We start from the raw sequence: 20522 nt of genomic DNA, 5'->3' as shown, positions 1-20522 counted from the left end.
TCCCCATAAGAGAAAAGTGAAGGTTTCTGGTCCACTTGAGCCCTGTGGATGGGTGCTGATCCTGTTGAGGCATTATCGACACCTGCAGCCTTGGCTGCTCAGGTGGCTGGCAGAGCACATGGCTCCATTGCTGTCCCCATGTTTTATCTCTTTCTTCCTTGTGATAAGAGAGCTTTGTTTGTTTGTTAGTGACAGGGCCAGAACTGTGAACTCCTAACCATGAAATCATTCCATTCTTTCCAAACACTCTTCATGCTGAATTCTGTTTGACAAGGGTAGGCTTCATGCCTAGCAGCAAAGTCATGGCATGCTTTTGTGCCTCCTGTCTATTTTGACTTAGGAGAGCATGTTTTGTCGTTGACATTGATCTTTATCGTTTAAACCACAATTCCAAGTACATTTGGGTGTTTTGGACCCAGCTATGAGAAGAGATTTTTTCCTGGTGCTGTTCCAGGCTCCCTGCTGTGCATTCTTGATTTGGTGTCCACCTGCTCCACCTGGCCTAGGGTATAGCCTAGTTTGGAAGCTAAAAGCAACAGCTCATGTCAGAGAGAACATGAGCTATGGACATTTGTAGGACTAGTGGGTTGTAAATTGGATCAACACTTGGAAAACTGGCAGTTTTGAGAAAACTGAAGATTGGTATACTTGGATGATTTAGCAATTTATCTCTTAGGTATAAACCCAAAAGAAAATGTGTTCTTATGTACTGTGGATGTTCCCAGCAGCATTGTCATAGTTGTCAAATGCTAGAAGCAGTGGTGTCCTGCAGCAGTAGGAAGGGATTAAATATACAGTTCTTACCATAGAATAGTAGAATCCATATGCACAGCATTCAAAGAGAGAGACCAAGCCAGTAATGGTTGCTTGTGCCTGTAATCCCAGCACTTGGGAGGCTGAGGCAGGAGAATAGTAAGTTTAAGGACAGCCTACAATAACGAGTGAGGCTCTGTCTCACCAAAAAAAAGAAAAAGACAGACATAAGGAAGAGAGACACAGGCCAGGCATAGTGATGCACAGCTACCATCCCAGCATGTGGGAGGTGGGGGAAGGAAGTTCAATATCATCCTTTGATACATTTTCACTTTTTATTTAGTAAGTAGAGAAAGAGAATATGGGTGTGCTAGGGCCTCTTTCCACTACAGATGAACTCCAGACACATGTATCACTTTGTGCATCTGACTTTAGGTGGGTACTAGAGAATCAAACCCAAACTGGCAGGCTTTGCAGGTAATTGCCTTTAACTGGTAAGTCATCTCCCCAGTCCTACATAGTGAATTTGAGGCTAGCCTCGGCTACATGAGACCTTACCTGAGAAGAAAACTGAATGAAAGGCCTAGATAACTATAAACTGTTAGCTGGGCATGTGGCTTAGTGTGAGAGCACTTGCCTAGCAGGCCATGGGTTCCAGCCCAACCCACAATATAAAAGATTCACTCATGAAGCTCAAAAATAGATAGTAATAGGACTGGAGAGATGGCTTAGCAGTTAGAGGCACTTGCTTGCAAAACCTGACAGTCAGGTTCAGTTCCCTAACACCTACATAAAGCCAGGTGCACAAACTAGTGTATGTATCTGGAGTACATTTGCAGTGGCTGGAGGCCCTGGCACTCCCATACTCACTGTCTTTTTTTCTCTCAAATAAGTATTTAAAAATAGATAGGAGCCGGGAGTGGTGGTACATGGCTTTAATCCCAGCACTCGGGAGGCAGAGGGAGGAGGATCACTGAGAGTTCAAGGCCACCCTGAGAATACAGAATGAATTCCAGATCAGGCTGGGCTAAAGTGAGACCCTAGCTCAAAATACCAAAAAAAAAAAAAAAAAAAAAGATAGGGTTGGGCTCTACCCCTCCATCCTTCCCTTGGGCAGGCGCTCTCTGTACTTTCTCCCTTTCTTCCTCTTAATCTAATGAAGTCTTTCTAAACTTTAAAAAAAAAAAAAAAAAAAGGAATGAACTGGCATTGGAAGAAGTCAAGGCATGGACGGCTTCTGGAGGCAGGAAGCATTGCATTTGTTGACCTGGGTCATGACTACTGGGGCACTTTTTGACCATTTTTCTTTTTTAGTGTGTGTATGCTCACATGCACTCATGCATGCATGCATGCATGCTTAGGTATGTGTATGCACACAGAGGACAGCTTTGGGTGTCATCCTCAGAACCATCATCCATCTCAGGGTCTCATTGACCTGTTAGGCTAGACTGGCTAGCCAGAAAGCCCTAGGGATCCTCCTGTCTTCACCTCCCCAGCACTGACATTTTACATAGGTACCAGAGATCAAATTAGGTCTTCATAGTTGAGAGGCAAGCATTTTATGCACTGAGCTACCTCCCCAACCCTGTAATCATTTTGTATATGTGTTATATACATTTATATATGTAGACTATGTTTCATGCACCCTCCCAAAAAAAGGGGGGGGGGAGAAAAATTGAGCCCATCATGGTGATACTTGCCTGTAGTTGCAACACTCTGGAGATTGAGACAGGCAGATCATGAATTTGAGGCCAGCCTAGGATACATAGTGAGACCCAACAAAAATAATGAGCTTTGGAAAAGTAGTCTGGTTGCGACCTTGGTTCAACCGCTTGTCACCTATGGTGACTTGGATAAGTCGTCTTACCTCTTATAATCTTAGTTTCTTCATCTATAGAGCAGAAATGAAAACTTCTCTTCCTATCATTAGGTAGTTACCATGGTACCTGGAGCTGCTTCTGTAAATATGATTCTTTAGTAATTGTATCAAGAGTTTATGTGGGGCTGGAGAGATGGCTTAGCAGTTGAGCACTTGTCTGTGAAGCCAAAGGACCCCAGTTCGAGGCTCGATTCCCCAGGACCCACATTAGCCAGATGCACAACGGGGTGCATGCATCTGGAGTTCGTTTGCAGTGGCTAAAAGCCCTGGCGCACCCATTTTTTCTCTCTGTCTACCTCTTTGTCTGTCTGTCTGTCACTCTTAATAAATAAATAAATAATAATAAATTTAAAAAATATATTTTAAAAAAGAGTTTAATCATGGTGCTGGAAAGAAGTAACTAGAGTACTAAGTAACATCTTGATCACACCTTCCAAGGCTCAGGGTCTAATGCGGAAGAATGTAAGAGCCAAAGGAAGGGTTGGACTCCTTACAACGTGCTCCCTCCAGACAGAAAATTGTCCTTGATATCCATGACCTCATAATGCCTGACACTACCTACCTAAAACCATCATAAGAGGAGGGAAGGATTATTACCATGGGATATTTTTTATAATCATGGAAAATGTTTAATAAAATTGAGAAAAAAAAGAGTTTATGTGGCGTAAAGCAACAGAAAACCCAGCTAAACAAATAGGGAGTTATTTTAATTACCTAAGAAATTGAGAAGAGGCTGTGGGTGGTGACTCATGCCTGTAATCCCAGTACCCAGGAGGGTGAAGCAAGAAAAAAAAAAATTCAGATCTGAGCATGATGGCACACAACTACAGTCCTTGCACTAGGGAGGTTGAGATATGAGGATTGCAACAAGTTGGATGCCAGCCAGGACTACATAGTAATTTCTAGGTTAGCCTTAGCTACACAATGAGACACTAGCTCAACAAAACAAAAGCAATATCAGAAGTCATGGCACGAGAAAAAAAATAAAAAGGCATGGCAGGACTCAATGAAAACATCTCTTCCAGGCTGGAGAGATGGCTTATCCATTAAAGCACTTGCCTGCAAAGTCAGAGAACCCAGGTTTCACTCCCCAAGACTCATGTAAGCCACATGCACAAGGAGCGCACACGTCTGGAGTTCGTTTGCAGTGGCAGAGGTCCTGGCGCACCCATTTTCTCTCTCTCCCTCTCCCTGCCTATTTCTGTATCTTTCTCTCTCAAATAAAGAAATAAAAATTTTTTTAAAAATCTCATCACACTGTCATCCCCAGCAAGCAGACATGGACTTGTGGGAAGTCCTGGACAGTCACTATGTCCCTCACATTTCATTGCCTGGAATTGCCACATGGTCAGCTATACGAAAATTTGGGGAAGATGAAGTAGTCATCATTGATTAAAAATTTTCAAACTTTATTACACATCAGAATCACCTAAGAGGGATTAAAATTGTGTATACATTCACCCTCAAATGTACACAGTCACATATACATATACAAACTGGCCCCATCCCAAACCATCTGGATCAGAGTCCTTGGCAATATCTTTTTCATGAAACTGATTGAAAAGTAGTGACACAACTCAAGACCCACACTAGTACTAATATCCTGGGCGGGCAGAGCTTTGTGAGGCTTCATAGTAATATGTCCGTAACATAATGCTCTTCAAGTAATGGTGAGAGCCTCTCCTTGAGCTGATTTTGTTAACTGCATGTCTTGCTACTTGACATATTGTGCCTTGTATTAGTCAGGGTTCTCTAGAGGAACAGACCTGCTAGAATGAATTATTTTAAAAAGGAAATACATTGGATTTGCTCATGGTGGTCCAATAGCAGTTGCAGGCCCAATAATCAAGGAACCTGGTAGCTGCTCAGTCCACGTGGCCAGATGCCTCAGCAGTCCCAATCTGGCACTCCAGATGGCACTGGAAGGCCTGGAGGCTTCCTGAGGAGCCACTGGTTTTTGATCCACGTGGGTCTACAGTTGATGCTGGTCTTCAGTCCACGCTGGTCCTCAGTCCACACTGGAAGGCAGCAAAAGTGGGAAGTCCAGCAGCCAAGTGGGAAGAAGGAACTTCCTTATATGAAGTCCCCTCTGAACAGGGTCACCTGTTCTGGGGACAGGGCTCACTCTGGGGGAAGGACTGCCTCCTTTAGTTGATCCTTCCTGGAAGTAACCTCCGAGCCCCACCCGAAAGGGATTTCTGTGGATTACTAAACAGATTAAGTTGACAACACCTTCACTATCACACACCTCCTTGCCCAACACTCAGTTCTCCAGGGTGGGCTTTTTGCCTGGTTCCCGAACTTAGAATAGACTAGCACACAGGAGGCAGTGGCAAGTGTGTATTGCACAAAGAAAAATATACCCATCATCTCACTTTGCCTCCCAGTTCCCCTTTGCTATATCACTGCCCATATTTGCCTCACAAAAGAAGAAATTGAGGCACAGAGATCTAAAGTCATTTGGTCAAGCTCAAAAGAAGGCGGCAACAAGTTCAAGTCTTCATTTAGCCCCAGGATATTCTGCCTCAGAGCTTCTAACATTGCTTATGGTGATTTTGTTGTTTGTTTGGCTGGGTTTATTTATTTATTTATTTATTTTTGAGGTGGGGATCTCATGTAGCCTAAACTAGTCTCAAATTCACTGTGTAGCCAAGGATGATCCTCCTGCCTTCACTTCCCAAAAGGTGAGATTACAACCTACCAGCTGTTTTGTTTTGGGGGGATTTTCTTTTCTTTTTATTTTTTATTTATGATTGAGAGAGAATTGGCATGCCAGGACCTCCAGCTACTGCAATCAAACTCCAGATATGTCATCATCATGTGCTCATGTGTGACCTTATGCACATGTGTCACCTTGTGTGACTGGCTTGCATGGGTTCTGGGGATCCACACCTAGGTCCTTAGACTTCACAGACAAGTGTCTTAACCACTAAGCCATCTCTCCCTCCCTTGGGTTTGGTTTTTGTTTTTAGGGATGCATATATATAATGGGCTATACAAGTATGTGAAGGAACATCAGGTGTTCTCCATTACTCATCATGTTTCCTTGAGACACAGTCTATCACAGAACCCAGAGCTGCTGTTTTTGTTGTTGTTTTCGAGATAGGGTCTCTCTCACTCTAGCCCAGGCCAACCTGGAATTCACTATGTAGTCTCAGGGTGGCCTTGAACTCACAGTGATCCTCCTATCTCTGCCTCCCAAGTGCTGGGATTAAAGGTGTATGCCACCATGCCAGGCCTGTTGTTTATTTTGATCAGACCAGTTGGCCAACAAGCCCCAGTGATTCTCTGATCTCTGCTCCCTACAGGACTGGGGTAATAGGCATGCATGTCCATGCTCACCTTTTATGTGTATACTGAGGAATCAAGCCCAAGGTGAATCAGGCCTTCATGCTTGTACAGCAAGCACTTTTACCTACTGAGCCATCTCCCTGGATTTTTTTTTTTTTTTTTTGAGATGGCTGTCTCACTGTATAGCCAGGTTGGCCTCAAAGTCATAATCTCTTGTCTTAAGCTCCATGGTACCTGAGATTACAAAAGTGTGCCACCATATCTGTCTACACTTGTATCTCTTAAGGCAGACCCTTCGTGTGCTATAGCCCCTCTCAAGACCATGAGAGCCATCTGATCATCTCTTTTCTCCCTTGAGCAGCTCATCACACTTCGGGGCTCCATCCTAGAGGATGCCACACCCACAGCCACCAAGCATGGTACTGGGCGAGGCCTGCCCCTTAAGGACGCACTGGAGTATGTCATTCCAGAGCTCAACATCCACTGCCTGCGACTGGCTCTCAACACTCCCAAGGTGACAGAGCAGCTTCTGAAACTCGATGAGCAAGGGGTAAGCAGGGGCTCAGGGTAGGGGACTGTGGAAACACTAACCTGCATCTCCATTCCTGGTGGCCCTTACTGTTCCTATTGCTGTATTTATTTTTGGCAAGTAATAGAAGTCCACTTAAGCTAGATTCAGCAACAGGAGGGAGCTGTTAGCAAGTTCTAAGGGTACCAAGAGCAGTGTCATAAAAACAGCCTGGAAATGAGAGCATACCAGGAAGTTCCCACACCTGAGAATGAGAAAGAGAGCCTGACTTTGCTCCCCATCTTTACCCTTTGGCTCCTGTCTCTGGCTCACCCTACAACCCCCAGCATTGAGCATTCATTACTGTCGGGCTTACAACCATGTGCAGACCATGAATAATTTGTCTTCATCTTTAGAGTCGCTGATTTGCCCCTATGTGAGTCAGGTTGGGCCAGGGGAATCAGTTGTGCATGAAGGCAGCTTGGTTATTTCCTTTTTCAAAAACAACACATACTGTAGTCCTGAGCCCTCCAGGTTTTGCTTTGGTGCAATAACAGTTAGCACCCAGACATTTCCCATGGGAAGCCAGCCATGGCAACTGGCTCTCCCTTGAGAGTATCACACTCTGCACAGTCACATAGAGATCACAGGTGGCATGGGTATTCTCTTGTGCCTCTGGAATTGGAGGGAGGTGAAGGCCAGCTGGAACATACCCTATGCCTTTTTTCCTCCTTGCTAGCTGTGTCTTAGGGTTCCAAGTGGCACCTCAGGACTCTCTGTCCTGTTTGCTCTAGCCTCCCTCAACCCACATAGCACTCTTGCTTCCACAGCTGTGCCGCAAGCACAAGGTGGGCATCCTCTACTGTAAGGCTGGCCAGAGCTCGGAGGAGGAGATGTACAACAATGAGGAGGCTGGCCCTGCCTTTGAGGAGTTCCTGGCTCTCTTAGGCGACAAGGTCTGTCTGAAAGGCTTCACCAAGTATGCCGCCCAGCTGGACGTCAAGAGTAAGTTGCGGGCTGATATGCAGGTCCAGGGTTCCACCCCTGTGCTACCCAAAAAATTTTAAAAAGAGAAATGGGAGACAACTGAAATGGAGGGGAGCCACCACTTGCCCATCCAACAGGCAGAAGCTCAAAAGTCTGGTGCTGCCAAGGTGAGGATGTAAGCCAGTGGGAGTTCTTGGCCACCATTGGTCGAATGCAAATAGTGCCACCACCTGAGAAAGCAATTCAGCATGTTCTGGGGAAATCTGAAAATAGTTCTACCTAACTCAGAATTGCACTCTTAGACATAAGCTCTTTCAGCTCTGCTGTGCACTTCTCATGTGCAGCCTGGGCATAGTCTTGGGTACCTGAATAGTATTATTTAACACTGCAGCCCTGTGTGGTATTAACTCACAGCAGGAACACAACATCCTGGTAAGATTCACTTGTCACACAGAAAAGTATGTACTAAAGGATGCCTTTTATGTGCCAGTTATTTAAGAAATATAACATGTGCTGGAGAGACAGGTTAGTGGTTAAGGTGCTTGCCTGTGAAGCCTAAGGACCCAGGTTTGATTCCCTAGGACCCATATAAGCCAGATGCACAAGGTGGCGCATGCATCTGGAGTTTGTTAGCAGTGACTAGAGGCCCTGGCATACATGCCCATTCTCTTTCTCTCCCATTTTCTCTCAAATAAATAAATATAATTTAAAAAACTAAAAAAGAGGTATAACAGTATGCTAAGAATTTGTTTCCATACAACGAGCCAGGTGTGGTGGTGCATGCCTGTAATCTCAGAAAGCAGGAGACTGAGGCAGGACAGTTGAATTCCGGGCCAGCTTGGGCTACATAGAAGACCATGTCTCAAAACCAGAAGAAAAAGGATGGCTAGAGAGATAGCCTAGCAGTTAAGGCATTTTCCTGCAAAGTCTAAGGACCCAGGTTCAGTTCCCCAGATGATCGAAGTGGCACATGCATCTGGAATTCATTTGCAGTGGCTAAAGATCTTTTTTTTTTTTTTTAATTTATTTATTTATTTGAGAGCGACAGACACAGAGAGAAAGAGAGATAGAGGGAGAGAGAGAGAATGGGCGCGCCAGGGCTTCCAGCCTCTGCAAACGAACTCCAGACGCGTGCGCCCCTTGTGCATCTGGCTAACGTGGGACCTGGGGAACCGAGCCTCGAACCGGGGTCCTTAGGCTTCACAGGCAAGCACTTAACCGCTAAGCCATCTCTCCAGCCCTGGCTAAAGATCTTAAAGGTACCCATTCATATTTTCTTTCTCTCCCTCTCCTTGCAAATAAGTAAAATTTTTGAAGGAGGAGGGGCTGGAGAGATAACTTAGCAGTTAAGGCACTTGCCTGCAAAGCCTAGGAACTCATGTTCAAATCTCTAGGTCCCACATAAGCTAGATAGACAGTGATGCAAGTGTTCATTGTCACAATGCGCACAAGGGGGCACTCGTGTCTGGAGTTCATTTGTAGCTGCTGAAGGCCTTGGCATGCCCATTCTGTCCCTCCTCATCCCCTGCCTCTTTCTCTCTCACATAAATTTTTTAAACTATTAAAAAGAGCCGGGCATGGTGGCACACACCTTTAATCCCAGCACTCGGGAGGCAGAGGTAGGAGAATCGCCGTGAGTTCAAGGCCACCCTGAGACTACAGAGTTAATTCCAGGTCAGCCTGGACCAGAGTGAGACCCTACCTCGAAAAAAAAAAAAAAAAAGAAAAGAGAATTTAAAATATTAAAAAGAAGAAGAAAAAAGAACAAGGGAATGATAGACTCACTGTGCAAGCTAGTGGGGCAACCCTGCAGGGAGCTAGTGAACAGGACTAGGACTGGAAAAAACAATGTTTGTGGTAGAATGGTACTTGTGGTATCTCTTTTTTCTTTCCTTTTTTAAAAAAATTTTTTAAATAATTATTGCCAGGCATTGGTAGCACACACCTTTAATCCCAGCACTCGGGAGGTTGAGGTAGGAAGATCACTGTGAATTTCAGGCCAGCCTGAAACTACATAGTGAGTTCCAGGTCAGCCTGGGCTACAGTGAGACCATACCTCAAAATAAATTTTGTTTTGTTTTGTTTTGTTTTTTTGAAGTAGAGTCTCACTCTAGTCCAGGCTGACCTGTAATTCACTATGTGGTCTCAGGGTGGCCTTGAACCCTCAGAGAGTCTCCTACCTCTTCCTCTCTACTGCTGGGATTAAAGGTGTGCACCACCATACCTGTCAAAATTACTTATTTATTTATTTATTTTAGAAACTTTTAAGCTTTATTTTATTTTGAAAAAGAGAAAGAGGCAGAGAGACAGTGGACATGCCAGGGCTGTCAGCCGCTGCAAACAAACTCACATGCATGCACAACATTGTGCGCTTATGACACTGTGCTTATGTGGGACCTGAGATGTGAACATGAGTTCTTAGGCTTCTCAGGCAAGCACCTTAACCACTAAGCCATCTCTCCAGTCATAAATTTTTTTATTTTTATTTATTTATTTATTTGCAAGCAGAGAAAAATAGAGAAGAGAGAGAGTGGGTACACCAGGGCCTCCAGCTGCTGCAAATAAACTCCAGATGTATGAGGCACCATGCATCTGGCTTTATATGGGTGCTGGCAAATCGAACCTAGGTAATTAGGCTTTGCAGGCAAGTGCCTTAACTGCTGAGCCATCTGTCCAGCCCAATTATTATTTTACATTTTTTTATTTTTATTTGTTTATTTATTTATTTGCAAGCAGAGATGCAACAGACAGACAGAATTGGCATGCCAGAGCCTCCAGAGACTGTAATTGAACTCCAGACGCATGTGCCACCTTGTACACATGTGCAGCCTTGCACGCATGTGTTACCTTGGTGTTTCTATCTTACGTGACATCTGGAGAGTTGAACATGGGTCCTTAGGGTTAAGGCAAGTGCCTTAACTGCTAAGCCATCTCTCCAGCCCAGAGGACTAGTTTTTTTTTTTTTTAATTTTTTTTATTTATTTATTTGAGAGTGACAGACACAGAAAGAAGGACAGATAGAGGGAGAGAGAGAGAATGGGCACGCCAGGGCTTCCAGCCTCTGCAAACAAACTCCAGACGCATGTGCCCCCTTGTGCATCTGGCTAACGTGGGACCTGGGGAACCGAGCCTCGAACCGGGGTCCTTAGGCTTCACAGGCAAGCGTTTAACCGCTAAGCCATCTCTCCAGCCCAAGGACTAGTTTTTTACATGCTGATGGCCTATTACTTACAGCAGTATAAAAGACAGCAGAACTGTTCTAATGTTGTTCTTTATACATAGAATGCATATGCATACAAAAACATATCTATAAGATTGAATTGTTTCATAATAAGTCATTTGGAGAGATGGATGAGATCCAGAGTGTCACAGCTCCATGGGAAACGGGCTGCCATTGTCCTTGAAGGTAGCCATTGATATTGGGGTTCTAGCTGGGACTTAGAAAGCCCCAAGATGGCTTGTCCTTGTACTTCATCACAGCTCACCAAGCCTCAACCGTTTCATCTGAAATTAAAGACTTAGAGCAAGGGTGAATCTTGGGAACATAAGTTCAGTGCAATAGCATTGACCCAAATACCCCAAGGGCCCGAGTTCTCCATACAGGACCAGAGCTCCTCAAGGGTGGGGACTGAGGAAATGGCTAGCCTCACACAACACACCTGACGCCTACGAAGCCCATGAATGTGCATGTTACCTGTTGGAGGGATTGTGAAGAAACATTGCAGAAGAAGGAATGGGAGCTTTATTATCCCTAATCTCAGTAAATGTCTGCCCCTGAGGCCCAAGGGCCTACTTCAGACAGTAAAGGTCAATCTCCTACCCTTCGCTGAGTCTCTGACACAGAAATAATATTTAACTGAGTACCAACCACCTTCAGCATGTGTCTTCTAGTCTCAGAGAACTCCAGAAAGCTCAGTGCCTGTTTAGTGGCTACCTAACTAACTGGCAGAGATGCCTCTGGCTCTTGCATTAGCAAGCTATGCAGCGTCCCCACTGGCACCTAAGGGGCAACATGAGTATTGTTATGAAACAGGTCAGGGGCTGAAGAGATGGCTTAGGGATCAAAGTACTTGCCTGAGAAGCCTAAGGACCCAGGTTTCATTCCCCAGTACCCATGTAAGCCAGTTGTACCAGGTGACGCATTCATGTAGAGTTCCTTTGCAGTGGCTAGAGGTCCTGGCACTCCCATTCTTTCTATCTACCTCTTTCTTTCTCTCTCTCATAAATAAATCATATATACATACATACACACACACACACACACACACACACACACACACACACACACACACACATACATACATATTTTGTTTGTTTGTTTGGTTTGGTTTTTGTTTTTTGAGGTAGAGACAGGGTCTCATTCTAGCTCAGGCTGACCTAGAATTCACTATGTAGTCTCAGGTTGGCCTCAAATTCACGGCGATCCTCCTACCTCTGCCTCTCAAGTGCTGGGATTAAAGGCATGTGCCACCGCACCAGATTCTTTTTTATATAAATACTTTTTTATATAAACTTTTTTGTTTGCTTATTTATTTATTTATTTATTTGAATGTGACAGGCAGAGAAAGGGGGGGAGAATGGGCACACCAGGGCCTCCAGCCACTGCAAATGAACTACAGATGCATGAGCCCCCTTGTGCATCTGGCTAACGTTGGTCCTGGGGAATCGAGCCTTGAACCAGGGTCTTTAGGTTTCACAGGCAAGTGCTTAACCGCTAAGCCATCTCTCCAGCCCAAAATACTTTTTTTACAAAAAAGAAATAGGTCTGGGGGCTAAGAACATGACTCAGTGGTAAATGGTCCTTGCTTGAAAAGCCTGATAGCCTGGGTTCAGTTTCCCAGTTCCCACATAAAGGCAGATGCACAAAGTTGCACACAACTCTGAAGTTCATTTGCAACAGCAAGAGGCCCTAGAATGCCCATTCTCATCTCCCACCCTCCTTGCAAATAAATAAAAATATTTTGAAAAAGAAAATTTGTCTGAAGGAGCTGGGGGTATGACACAATGATAGAGCATTTGCTTGGCATGCATGGGGCTCTGCATTCCATCCCTAGTCCCTCAAAAGGAAAGAAAAGCCCAGTGAGCTGGGCACAGTGGCACCCACCTGTAGCCTCAGCTACTATGGAGGCTGAAGTGGGATGATCACTTATGTTCCTGGGAGTTGAGACCAGCCTGGGAAACATAACAAGATTATGTCTTAGAAATGAGTAGCAACAAAAGCACTGTCTGGAATCAACCAGCCTGCTTTTTAGTCCAGACTGCAACATTCTGCACTGTAACCTCTCAGTGGATCAGTTTGCCCTCTGAAATTCTGGATCAGTAATCAGGTATGCCCTTCATGGTTATCTCTCCCTTCTGTTATATCCTGACTCTCCTGATAAGTTTTTCTTCATAATTTTTCTCCTTATGTATGTATCCATAAAACAGTGCACTTCATCTGGCCTGTTTTTGCATGTAAAATATTAGAATCTTTATGTCTGGCATTTTTTACACAATGCTTTATTTATGTGATTCACCACACTCTAGCTACTTTTCATTCCTATTCCTGGCTACATATTTCTCCACAGTATGAGTATACCATTACATGCATCCCTCCTTTTATACCCCACAGCTCAGGTGGTATGTATGTATACTATAGTGATTGAACACTTACTTAGTGCGCACAAGACCCTGAGTTCAGTCTCCAGCATGGAGAAGAGAGGAGAGAAGGGATTTTGATTTAAAAAAAAAGTTTTCCAAAGTGGTTGTACCAACTTATACACCTAATCAGACCACCTAAAGGGTCCCAGCTTCTCCGTATTTTCAGCAACTCTTGGGACTTTCATACTTTTAATTTTTCTCAATCAACTTGTATAATGAAAAGTTTCCTGTTATCTAAATGTATTTCTTTCTTTTTTAAAGAGTAGATTTAAGGAAAAGCATTAGTTAAAAACTAACAGATGCCCTGCAGGATTTGGCAGAAACCCAGAGGCTTTGGAACTGCGGTACTAACTCATGTTTCTGTCCCAGCTGATTCCACAGGTACCCACTCCCTCTACACGACGTACCAAGACTATGAGATCATGTTCCATGTCTCTACCCTGCTTCCTTACACCCCCAACAACAGACAGCAGGTCAGTGGTCTCCAGCTGGCACACAGTTGGCTGCAAGGCAATTCTTTCTCCCCATGGCTAGTGGCCACCTTCTGTCCTGTCCACCCAATGTTGCCTCTGTGGTATTATCCTGTAGATCTAATGAAGAGCTTTGGAGAACCACAGTACCCGGTTGTTTTATTTGGGAGTTAGAGATGAGGCAGGCCAGGTGTGGTTTGGTGCCTGTCTGATACCAAACAGGAAGGTATAGGCCCTTTCTGTGATCCTTGGCCTCCCTGCTCACTCTAGTTTCCTAACTTCCCTCAGAGTCATCCTGGTCTTAGGAAAGAGAGGAGTGAATAAGTCAACACTTTGACTACAAACTCAATCCAAATTTGTACAAGTGAAACGTATATGTAAGTTATATAACAAGATTCCAGGCTGGTTTTAGGTATGGCTGAATCTAGGAGCTTGGGCAGTCTCAGAAACCCTCCCCATTTCTCCCCTTGCTTTTCTTTATGGTGGCCTTCTTCACAGATCTTCCTTAGCAGTGACAAAGATGCCTACCCCCCTCCCTTGGTCCATGCTCTTCTTCCACCAGTTGCCACATGAGGAACTAAAAAGACTGCTTCAGTTGTCCCTGACATGTCTAGGATGATTCTCCTGACCTACATTGCCTATCCCTAGGTCTGATTTGGAGATGGGGTGGGACCATCCTGGAGAGGGTGAGTGGGTCAGCTTAAAAGTGTAACAGGGCCAGAGTCTAGGAAGGTGCTGTCCAAGGGGACTGGGGGTGGCCACCAGGAGGAGAAGAAAAAGGTACTGGGAGTAGCAACAGATATCCACTGCCACGAGGGCAGACATGACTGGTCCCCTCCTATCACACCACAAAGACTGGGCCCAGGCAGGGGTGGAGGGCAGCTTTCCTAAGTTCTAGGTGACAGAAATTCACAGTGTACAAAGAATTTATGAAGTAGGTATTTTTTCCCTGTTGGTAGATTATAGAAGCCAAAAGTGTTCAAATACCAGTGATTTACTAAAGTTAACCTAAGAACACAGTCTCAAGAGCATGGATTTTAGGATTAGACCTAAGTCTGTATCCTGTCTTTGTCCCCTGCTAGCTGTTGTAAACTCAGGAAGTAATGATTCATCTCTGCCGTGGGTCTCTCCCAGGTGCTCAGCAGCTTGGTTGTGTCCATGCCTTATGGCATTGGAAAAGGTATATGCCTCTGTGTACGAGCTTGGGAAATGAGGCAGCCAACACACTGAGGATGTGGTGGGGCTATTCCTCAGCTAGGAGGATGTTCTATAGAATCAAACAAAGCTGGTTGCTTTCCTTTTATCCTTGTGTAATATCAGGTTCATTTTCATCTCCCTGAGCCCGTAGTTACAGTGAAAGGCAGTTACATGAATTAACTGCCATACAGTTTTGGGAAGGTTGGGAGGTTATGAATCAAAGATAAGGTTTTAAGGTGAGCATCATACAAGATCAGGCACAGGAAACGGGGCTGTATCTAGCCACTTGGTTAATGCAGTTCCGACACATGAAGAACTGCCAGGCTAGGTGAAGTGGTGCTATTCCAGAGACTGAGGCAAGATTTCCAGTTGACACAGACTAAAGAGTGAGTTCAAGGCCAACCTGAACAACTTAGGAACATCCTAGAAGGAGAAGTGGAGAGCAAGCTGGGTGTGGTGACACAAGCCTACAATCTAAGCACTTAGAGATAGAGAAAGAAAAATAAATCCAGGATCATCCTTGGGCTGGGGAGATGGCTCAATGTGTAAAGTACTTGCTGTGTAAGCCTGGTGACCCAAATTTGAAGAAGGGAGACAGAGACAGAAGAATCCTGAAGCTCAGGGGCCAGCCAGCCTGGCAAACAACAAAAAATACCCTACCTCAAACAGGGTGGAAGACAAGGATGACATTGGAGATTGTTCTTTGACTTTCACACGTGCACACTCACATTCACACACATGGACACACACACACACAGCAAATTCGAGGCCATCCTGGCATATATGACACTGTCTCAAAAGAAAATAAAAAGGTAACATAATCTGGACAAATAATGAGTAACAAGATACTCTGCATATACTCATCATCCCCTAGAATGATTCCAGAATCCACCTCACTCAGAGAGACAAGTAGAGAAAAGGGGGCAAGGCTCCCTTGGGCCCTTCTGAAGGGCTGCCAGACTTTGATTCAGATGTGTCAGGGAGAGACAGCCACCTGGAATTATCCTTGTGGTCTCTGCTCAGACACTGCCATTGTCCATGTGGCTGGAACAGTTCAAAGGTCTCCAGCCCATGCTATTCTTCAAAATGAATATGGTTTGCTGAGCATGCCTGGATGCAAGCTCTGCTCTTTGAACTGAGAGTACAGTCAGGGACAATATTCAAAACAAGTGCTGGTACCCAAGTGGAAAGAAACAGTTGAGGAATGAGAGGGAAAGCCACATTATGCTGTATCTCCATACATGTTAAGTGGTGGTGGAGGGGGGAAGAAAGCAAAGATGGGAGTGTTGCAGGCAAGGAAGGTATTAGAGAATATTTGCTATAAATGACAGAACCCCCCCTCCCCAAACAAAAACCTTAGGAGGTAAGGAAGGAAGCCACATGGGAATCTGAAGACAGCTGGTGCCACTACCCACAGGAGGAAGTGCTTTTGGCATGTTTGAGTGGGGAAGGATACAGGAAACATTCAGATGTGATGGACAGCATATGTGGGGGCTCCCTGGCCACTGCAGGGATTTGTTCTCTTTTTCTTGGGTTACATGGAGCCCAGAGGGTGCTGAGCAGCCCAAGGACAGGGCTTGACTCCTGAACTCACAGGCTCCCTCTGGTGGGAGTGAGAATGAGAAGCCACCAAGGCTCTGTAGTGATGGTCCAACTTGACATTTTTCTCTCCCTCCTCCAATGTCCATTCACCAGCTGCTGAGGAAGAGACACATAGGGAATGACATCGTGACCATCATCTTCCAGGAGCCTGGTGCACTTCCTTTCACTCCCAAAAACATCCGCTCACACTTCCAGCATGTCTTCATCATTGTCCGAGTCCACAACCCCTGCACTGAGAATGTCTGCTACAGGTATGTCCACCACCCAGCCATGCCCATGGTGAGGCCTAACTCCCAACATGGGCAGCCTATACAAGGACCCCAGTTAGAACTCTGTCACAAGTACCACACTGGAACATGCTCTCTGGTTCTCATCAGGATTTATATTTCTTAGAAACTTTTTTTTTTCTGTAAATGGTAGAAAACCTACCTCAGTCTGGCTCAAGAGAAAAATACAGCTGTGTCATTTGCTCTCTGGATTCTGGGTGTACTCCACAGTCATGAGAGCAGCCTCTGTCTAGCACCCTCCAACTGCAGATCCAGTAGAAAGAAGGCTTTTGTGGCTAGAATGTAGCTCAGTTGGTACAGTGCTTATCTAGTACCCATAAAGTCCTGGGTTCAATCCTTAGCATCACATAAACAGCACATGGAACCTCAGTACTACATGGAAACAGGAGGATCAGAAGTTCAAGTTCAGAGAAAAGAGACACAGACTGTGCTTTACTTTCCTGGGAGTTGAACAGAAGCCCCAGAATGGAGTCTTCCAGCCTGGGCACCAGCCACAAGGACAGAAAAGCACAAGAGCAATGACCCAGAGGGACACTGAGGCATGGAAGTCAGGGTGGGGGCTGGCCAGGACCACCTCTAGCAGTGGCTCATTGGGTGACCCATTTACAATGTAGAGTTGAGGGGTTTTAGGTTTTGCTTTGCTTTTTGAGACAGGATCTTGCTCTGTAGTCTGGACTGGCTTTGAACTCATAATCCTCCTACTTCAGCCCCCCAAGTGCTAGGATGACAGGCATGTGCCACCATGCCTAGCTAAGTTGGGAGTTTCTAGTTCACAGATAGACAGGTAGCCCAGACCTCAAACCTGTTCTGTATTCTCACGAACAACAGTGCTTCTCCAGGTTAGTAGATTCCTCCAGAAGATAAAGGAAAAGCCTTGGCGGGGGGAAGCAAGAGAGATGAATGAGCAATTAAGGTGCTTGCCTACAAAGCCTAAGGACTCCAGATCCCATGTAAGCCAGATGCACAAGGTATGACATAAGCATGCAAGGTTGCACATGTGCAAAAGATGGTGCCTGCATCTGGAGTTCGATTGAAGTGGCTGGAGGCCCTGCCAAACAAATTCTATATCTTTCTCACTCCCTCTCACATAAAAATAATTACAATAAAAGGCCAGGTATGGTGGCACACACCTTTAATCCCAGCACTCGGGAGGCAGAGGTAGGAGGATCACCGTAAGTTCAAGGCCACCCTGAGACTACATACTAAATTCCAGGTCAGCCTGGGCTAGAGCCAGATTCTACCTAAAAAAAAAAAAAAATACAGTGAAAGGAAGGAATAGAGCTGTGGTTCTTGGAAACCTTCCACTCAGCAATTTGGATTTTTTTTGGTGGGGGGGAATGTTAGGAAATCCAAAAGATGCAAAAGGGTATACAGATGAAAGTCTCCCCCCACACCACTGTCCAGGTGCCCTTGCAGAGGCATCACACATGCTATTTCTGTGTCCTGATTCTTAAATCCAAACAAGTGTTCATATACCTTTTTAATGCAGGTAGTAGGATGTATGCTGTGCCCCTCTGCTCTGCAGCCTATAATTTTTCACTCAGCAGTCTTTAAGATCAATCCTTTTATACCAGAACATAATGTGATTTTCCATTTCATTATGCCTACATCATATGGATGTGTGACAATCTCCCACCATCCTCCATGGATGAGCATTGGGGTTGTTTACTGGCACTTGCACTGAGTAACCTTGTTTCTTCACTCATTACACCCAGGATCAAGCTTGCAGCTACAGGGGAAATTCTTGCAGTGGAATCGTAGGCTCAAGTGTGTTGGCCTCTCTATGCACTAGTAGGCTTGGTCCTAGAATTACCAGAATTTACCAGTTTTGCCACAGCTGGGTGTACATGAGAGCTCAGAAGGGGCTTCCCAATGGCAGATCAAGCTGGCATGAACCATGTGCTGAATGTTTGCTTGGTGGCTGCTGGAGACCAGCACCACCATATGGTACCACATAGGCACAACTCAACACATCTCAGTCCCAAGGACACCTCTCTCCAAGCCAGTTTATTACAGGGACATATAGGACCAGTTGCAGGTGGTAGCACCTTGGGCTTTGTGTGGGCTGAGGACAGAGTTTAATAATTTGCCGTTCCTTGACAGCTGAAAAGTAGCCTGGTGAAGAAAGACAGATGTTCATACACCCCACTGAAGAGGACACAGCTTGCTATGCCCCAGAGTTGTCCTATTGGCCCTTCTTACCTCCCTCCTCACTCTTTTTGGTGGGGTGAGGAGCATGGAATCCAGGACCTTATAGATGCTAGGCAAACACTTTACCATTAAGCCCGTGCTTTTCTTTTTTCTTACTGTGTATCTCAGGCTGGCCTGGCACTTACTACATAGCCCAGGCTGGCTTCAGCCTTCTGAGTGCTGATATTTTCAGTGTCCCAGTAGCCAGGTTCTATCTCTCACCTCCCCAGGCCAGTAGCTTGGTCTCTAGAGTAACTTCTTTCTGATGTACAGACTTCGTGGGGTTTTGTTTTGTTTTGTTTTTTGTTTTTTGTTTTTCAAGGTAGGGACTCACTCTAGCCTAGGCTGACCTAGAATTCATTATGGAGTCTGAGGGTGGCCTCGAACTCATAGCAATCCTTCTACCTCTGCCTCCCATGTGCTGGAATTAAAGGCATGTGCCACCATGCCTAGCTTTAAAAATACTTTTATTGGGGCTGGAGAGATGGCTTAGCGGTTAAGCGCATGCCTGTGAAGCCTAAGGACCCCGGTTCAAGGCTCGGTTCCCCAGGTCCCACGTTAGCCAGATGCACAAGGGGGCGCACACGTCTGGAGTTCGTTTGCAGAGGCTGGAAGCCCTGGCGCGCCCATTCTCTCTCTCTTCCTCTATCTGTCTTTCTCTCTGTGTCTGTCACTCTCAAATAAATAAATAAATAAAAATTTAAAAAAAATAATTTTATTGGGCTGGAGAGATGGCTTAGCAGTTAAGCACTTGCCTGTGAAGCCTAAGGACCCCGGTTCAAGGTTCGATTCCCCAGGACCCACGTTAGCCAGATACACAAGGGGGTGCACACATCTGGAGTTCGTTTGCAGTGGCTGGAAGCCCTGGCATGCCCATTCTCTCCCTCCCTCTCTCCCCTCCCCCCTCTCTGCCTCTTTCTCTGCCTGTTGCTCTCAAATATATAAATAAAAATTTTAAAAAATACTTTTATTCTGCAATATTTTAAACATTCTGAAAAGTACAGAAAATAATGGAACAGACACCCATGTGCCCACCATCAGATTTAACAGATGTTAGCATTTTGCCTTATTTGCTTCAGTTTTCCTTCTTTTCTTTATTGTTAAAAAATGAAAATATTGGTGATACAACCAAAGCTGCCCTACCCACCCCTGCCTCTTCCAAGGTACCCACCTATATGACCATACCTGACCTTGTATACCCCCATTTTCCATGTGAAAACCTGAGGCCCACTATCCAGACTGACCCACACTACCTTTTCTCACCTCTCTGGTGAATTTATTTTCTCTCCATCTTTGTTTTTTTTTTTTTTTTTTTGAACAATGTCTCATATAGCCCAGGCTGCTCTCCTGATCCTCTTGTCTTAGCCTCCCAGATGCTGAGATTGCAAGCATGTGCCACCACACAAGGCTAACTCATCTAGGACCTTAAAAAACTGGCTACACAAATGACTGAAGCCACTGAGAAAAAAAATGATCATTAAATGAATAATCTTGAGTGTTCCTCACATTGAACTACAAGGGCCAAGTGGCCTATTGTCACACATCTCCTAATTGAGTTCTTGACTTTTGCCATTTTTGAATGACAAGCAGCATTGTCCCAGCCCCTCCTGCTAGCAGTAAAGGTCCAGCTTCTCTCATTGTCCAGAACCATCAGCTTGCAGTTTCAGAGCTCTTAAAATTATCAGTCAGGGCTGTGAGGAAAATGAGTCTTTACTCAG

General features: G+C 45.1%; 1 protein-coding gene across 11 annotated transcripts in view; it reads left to right on the top strand.

The window, feature by feature from the left end:
- Sipa1l3 (signal induced proliferation associated 1 like 3) overlaps positions 1-20522 on the top strand; it is a 283419-nt gene that overhangs the window by 182942 nt on the left and 79955 nt on the right. For all 11 annotated transcript variants that reach the window (XM_045153962.1, XM_045153961.1, XM_045153958.1 and 8 more), the window contains 4 exons: positions 6285-6473; positions 7262-7436; positions 13428-13531; positions 16421-16578. In XM_045153962.1, the coding sequence (XP_045009897.1) occupies positions 6285-6473; positions 7262-7436; positions 13428-13531; positions 16421-16578 (626 nt within the window). The remainder of the gene's footprint in view (positions 1-6284; positions 6474-7261; positions 7437-13427; positions 13532-16420; positions 16579-20522) is intronic.

Source organism: Jaculus jaculus, chromosome 7 (genome assembly GCF_020740685.1).
Source record: "Jaculus jaculus isolate mJacJac1 chromosome 7, mJacJac1.mat.Y.cur, whole genome shotgun sequence".
Classification (NCBI taxonomy): Eukaryota; Metazoa; Chordata; class Mammalia; order Rodentia; family Dipodidae; genus Jaculus; species Jaculus jaculus.
The sequence above is the reverse complement of the archived record's forward strand: the minus strand, read 5'-3'. Positions and strand labels throughout refer to the sequence as shown.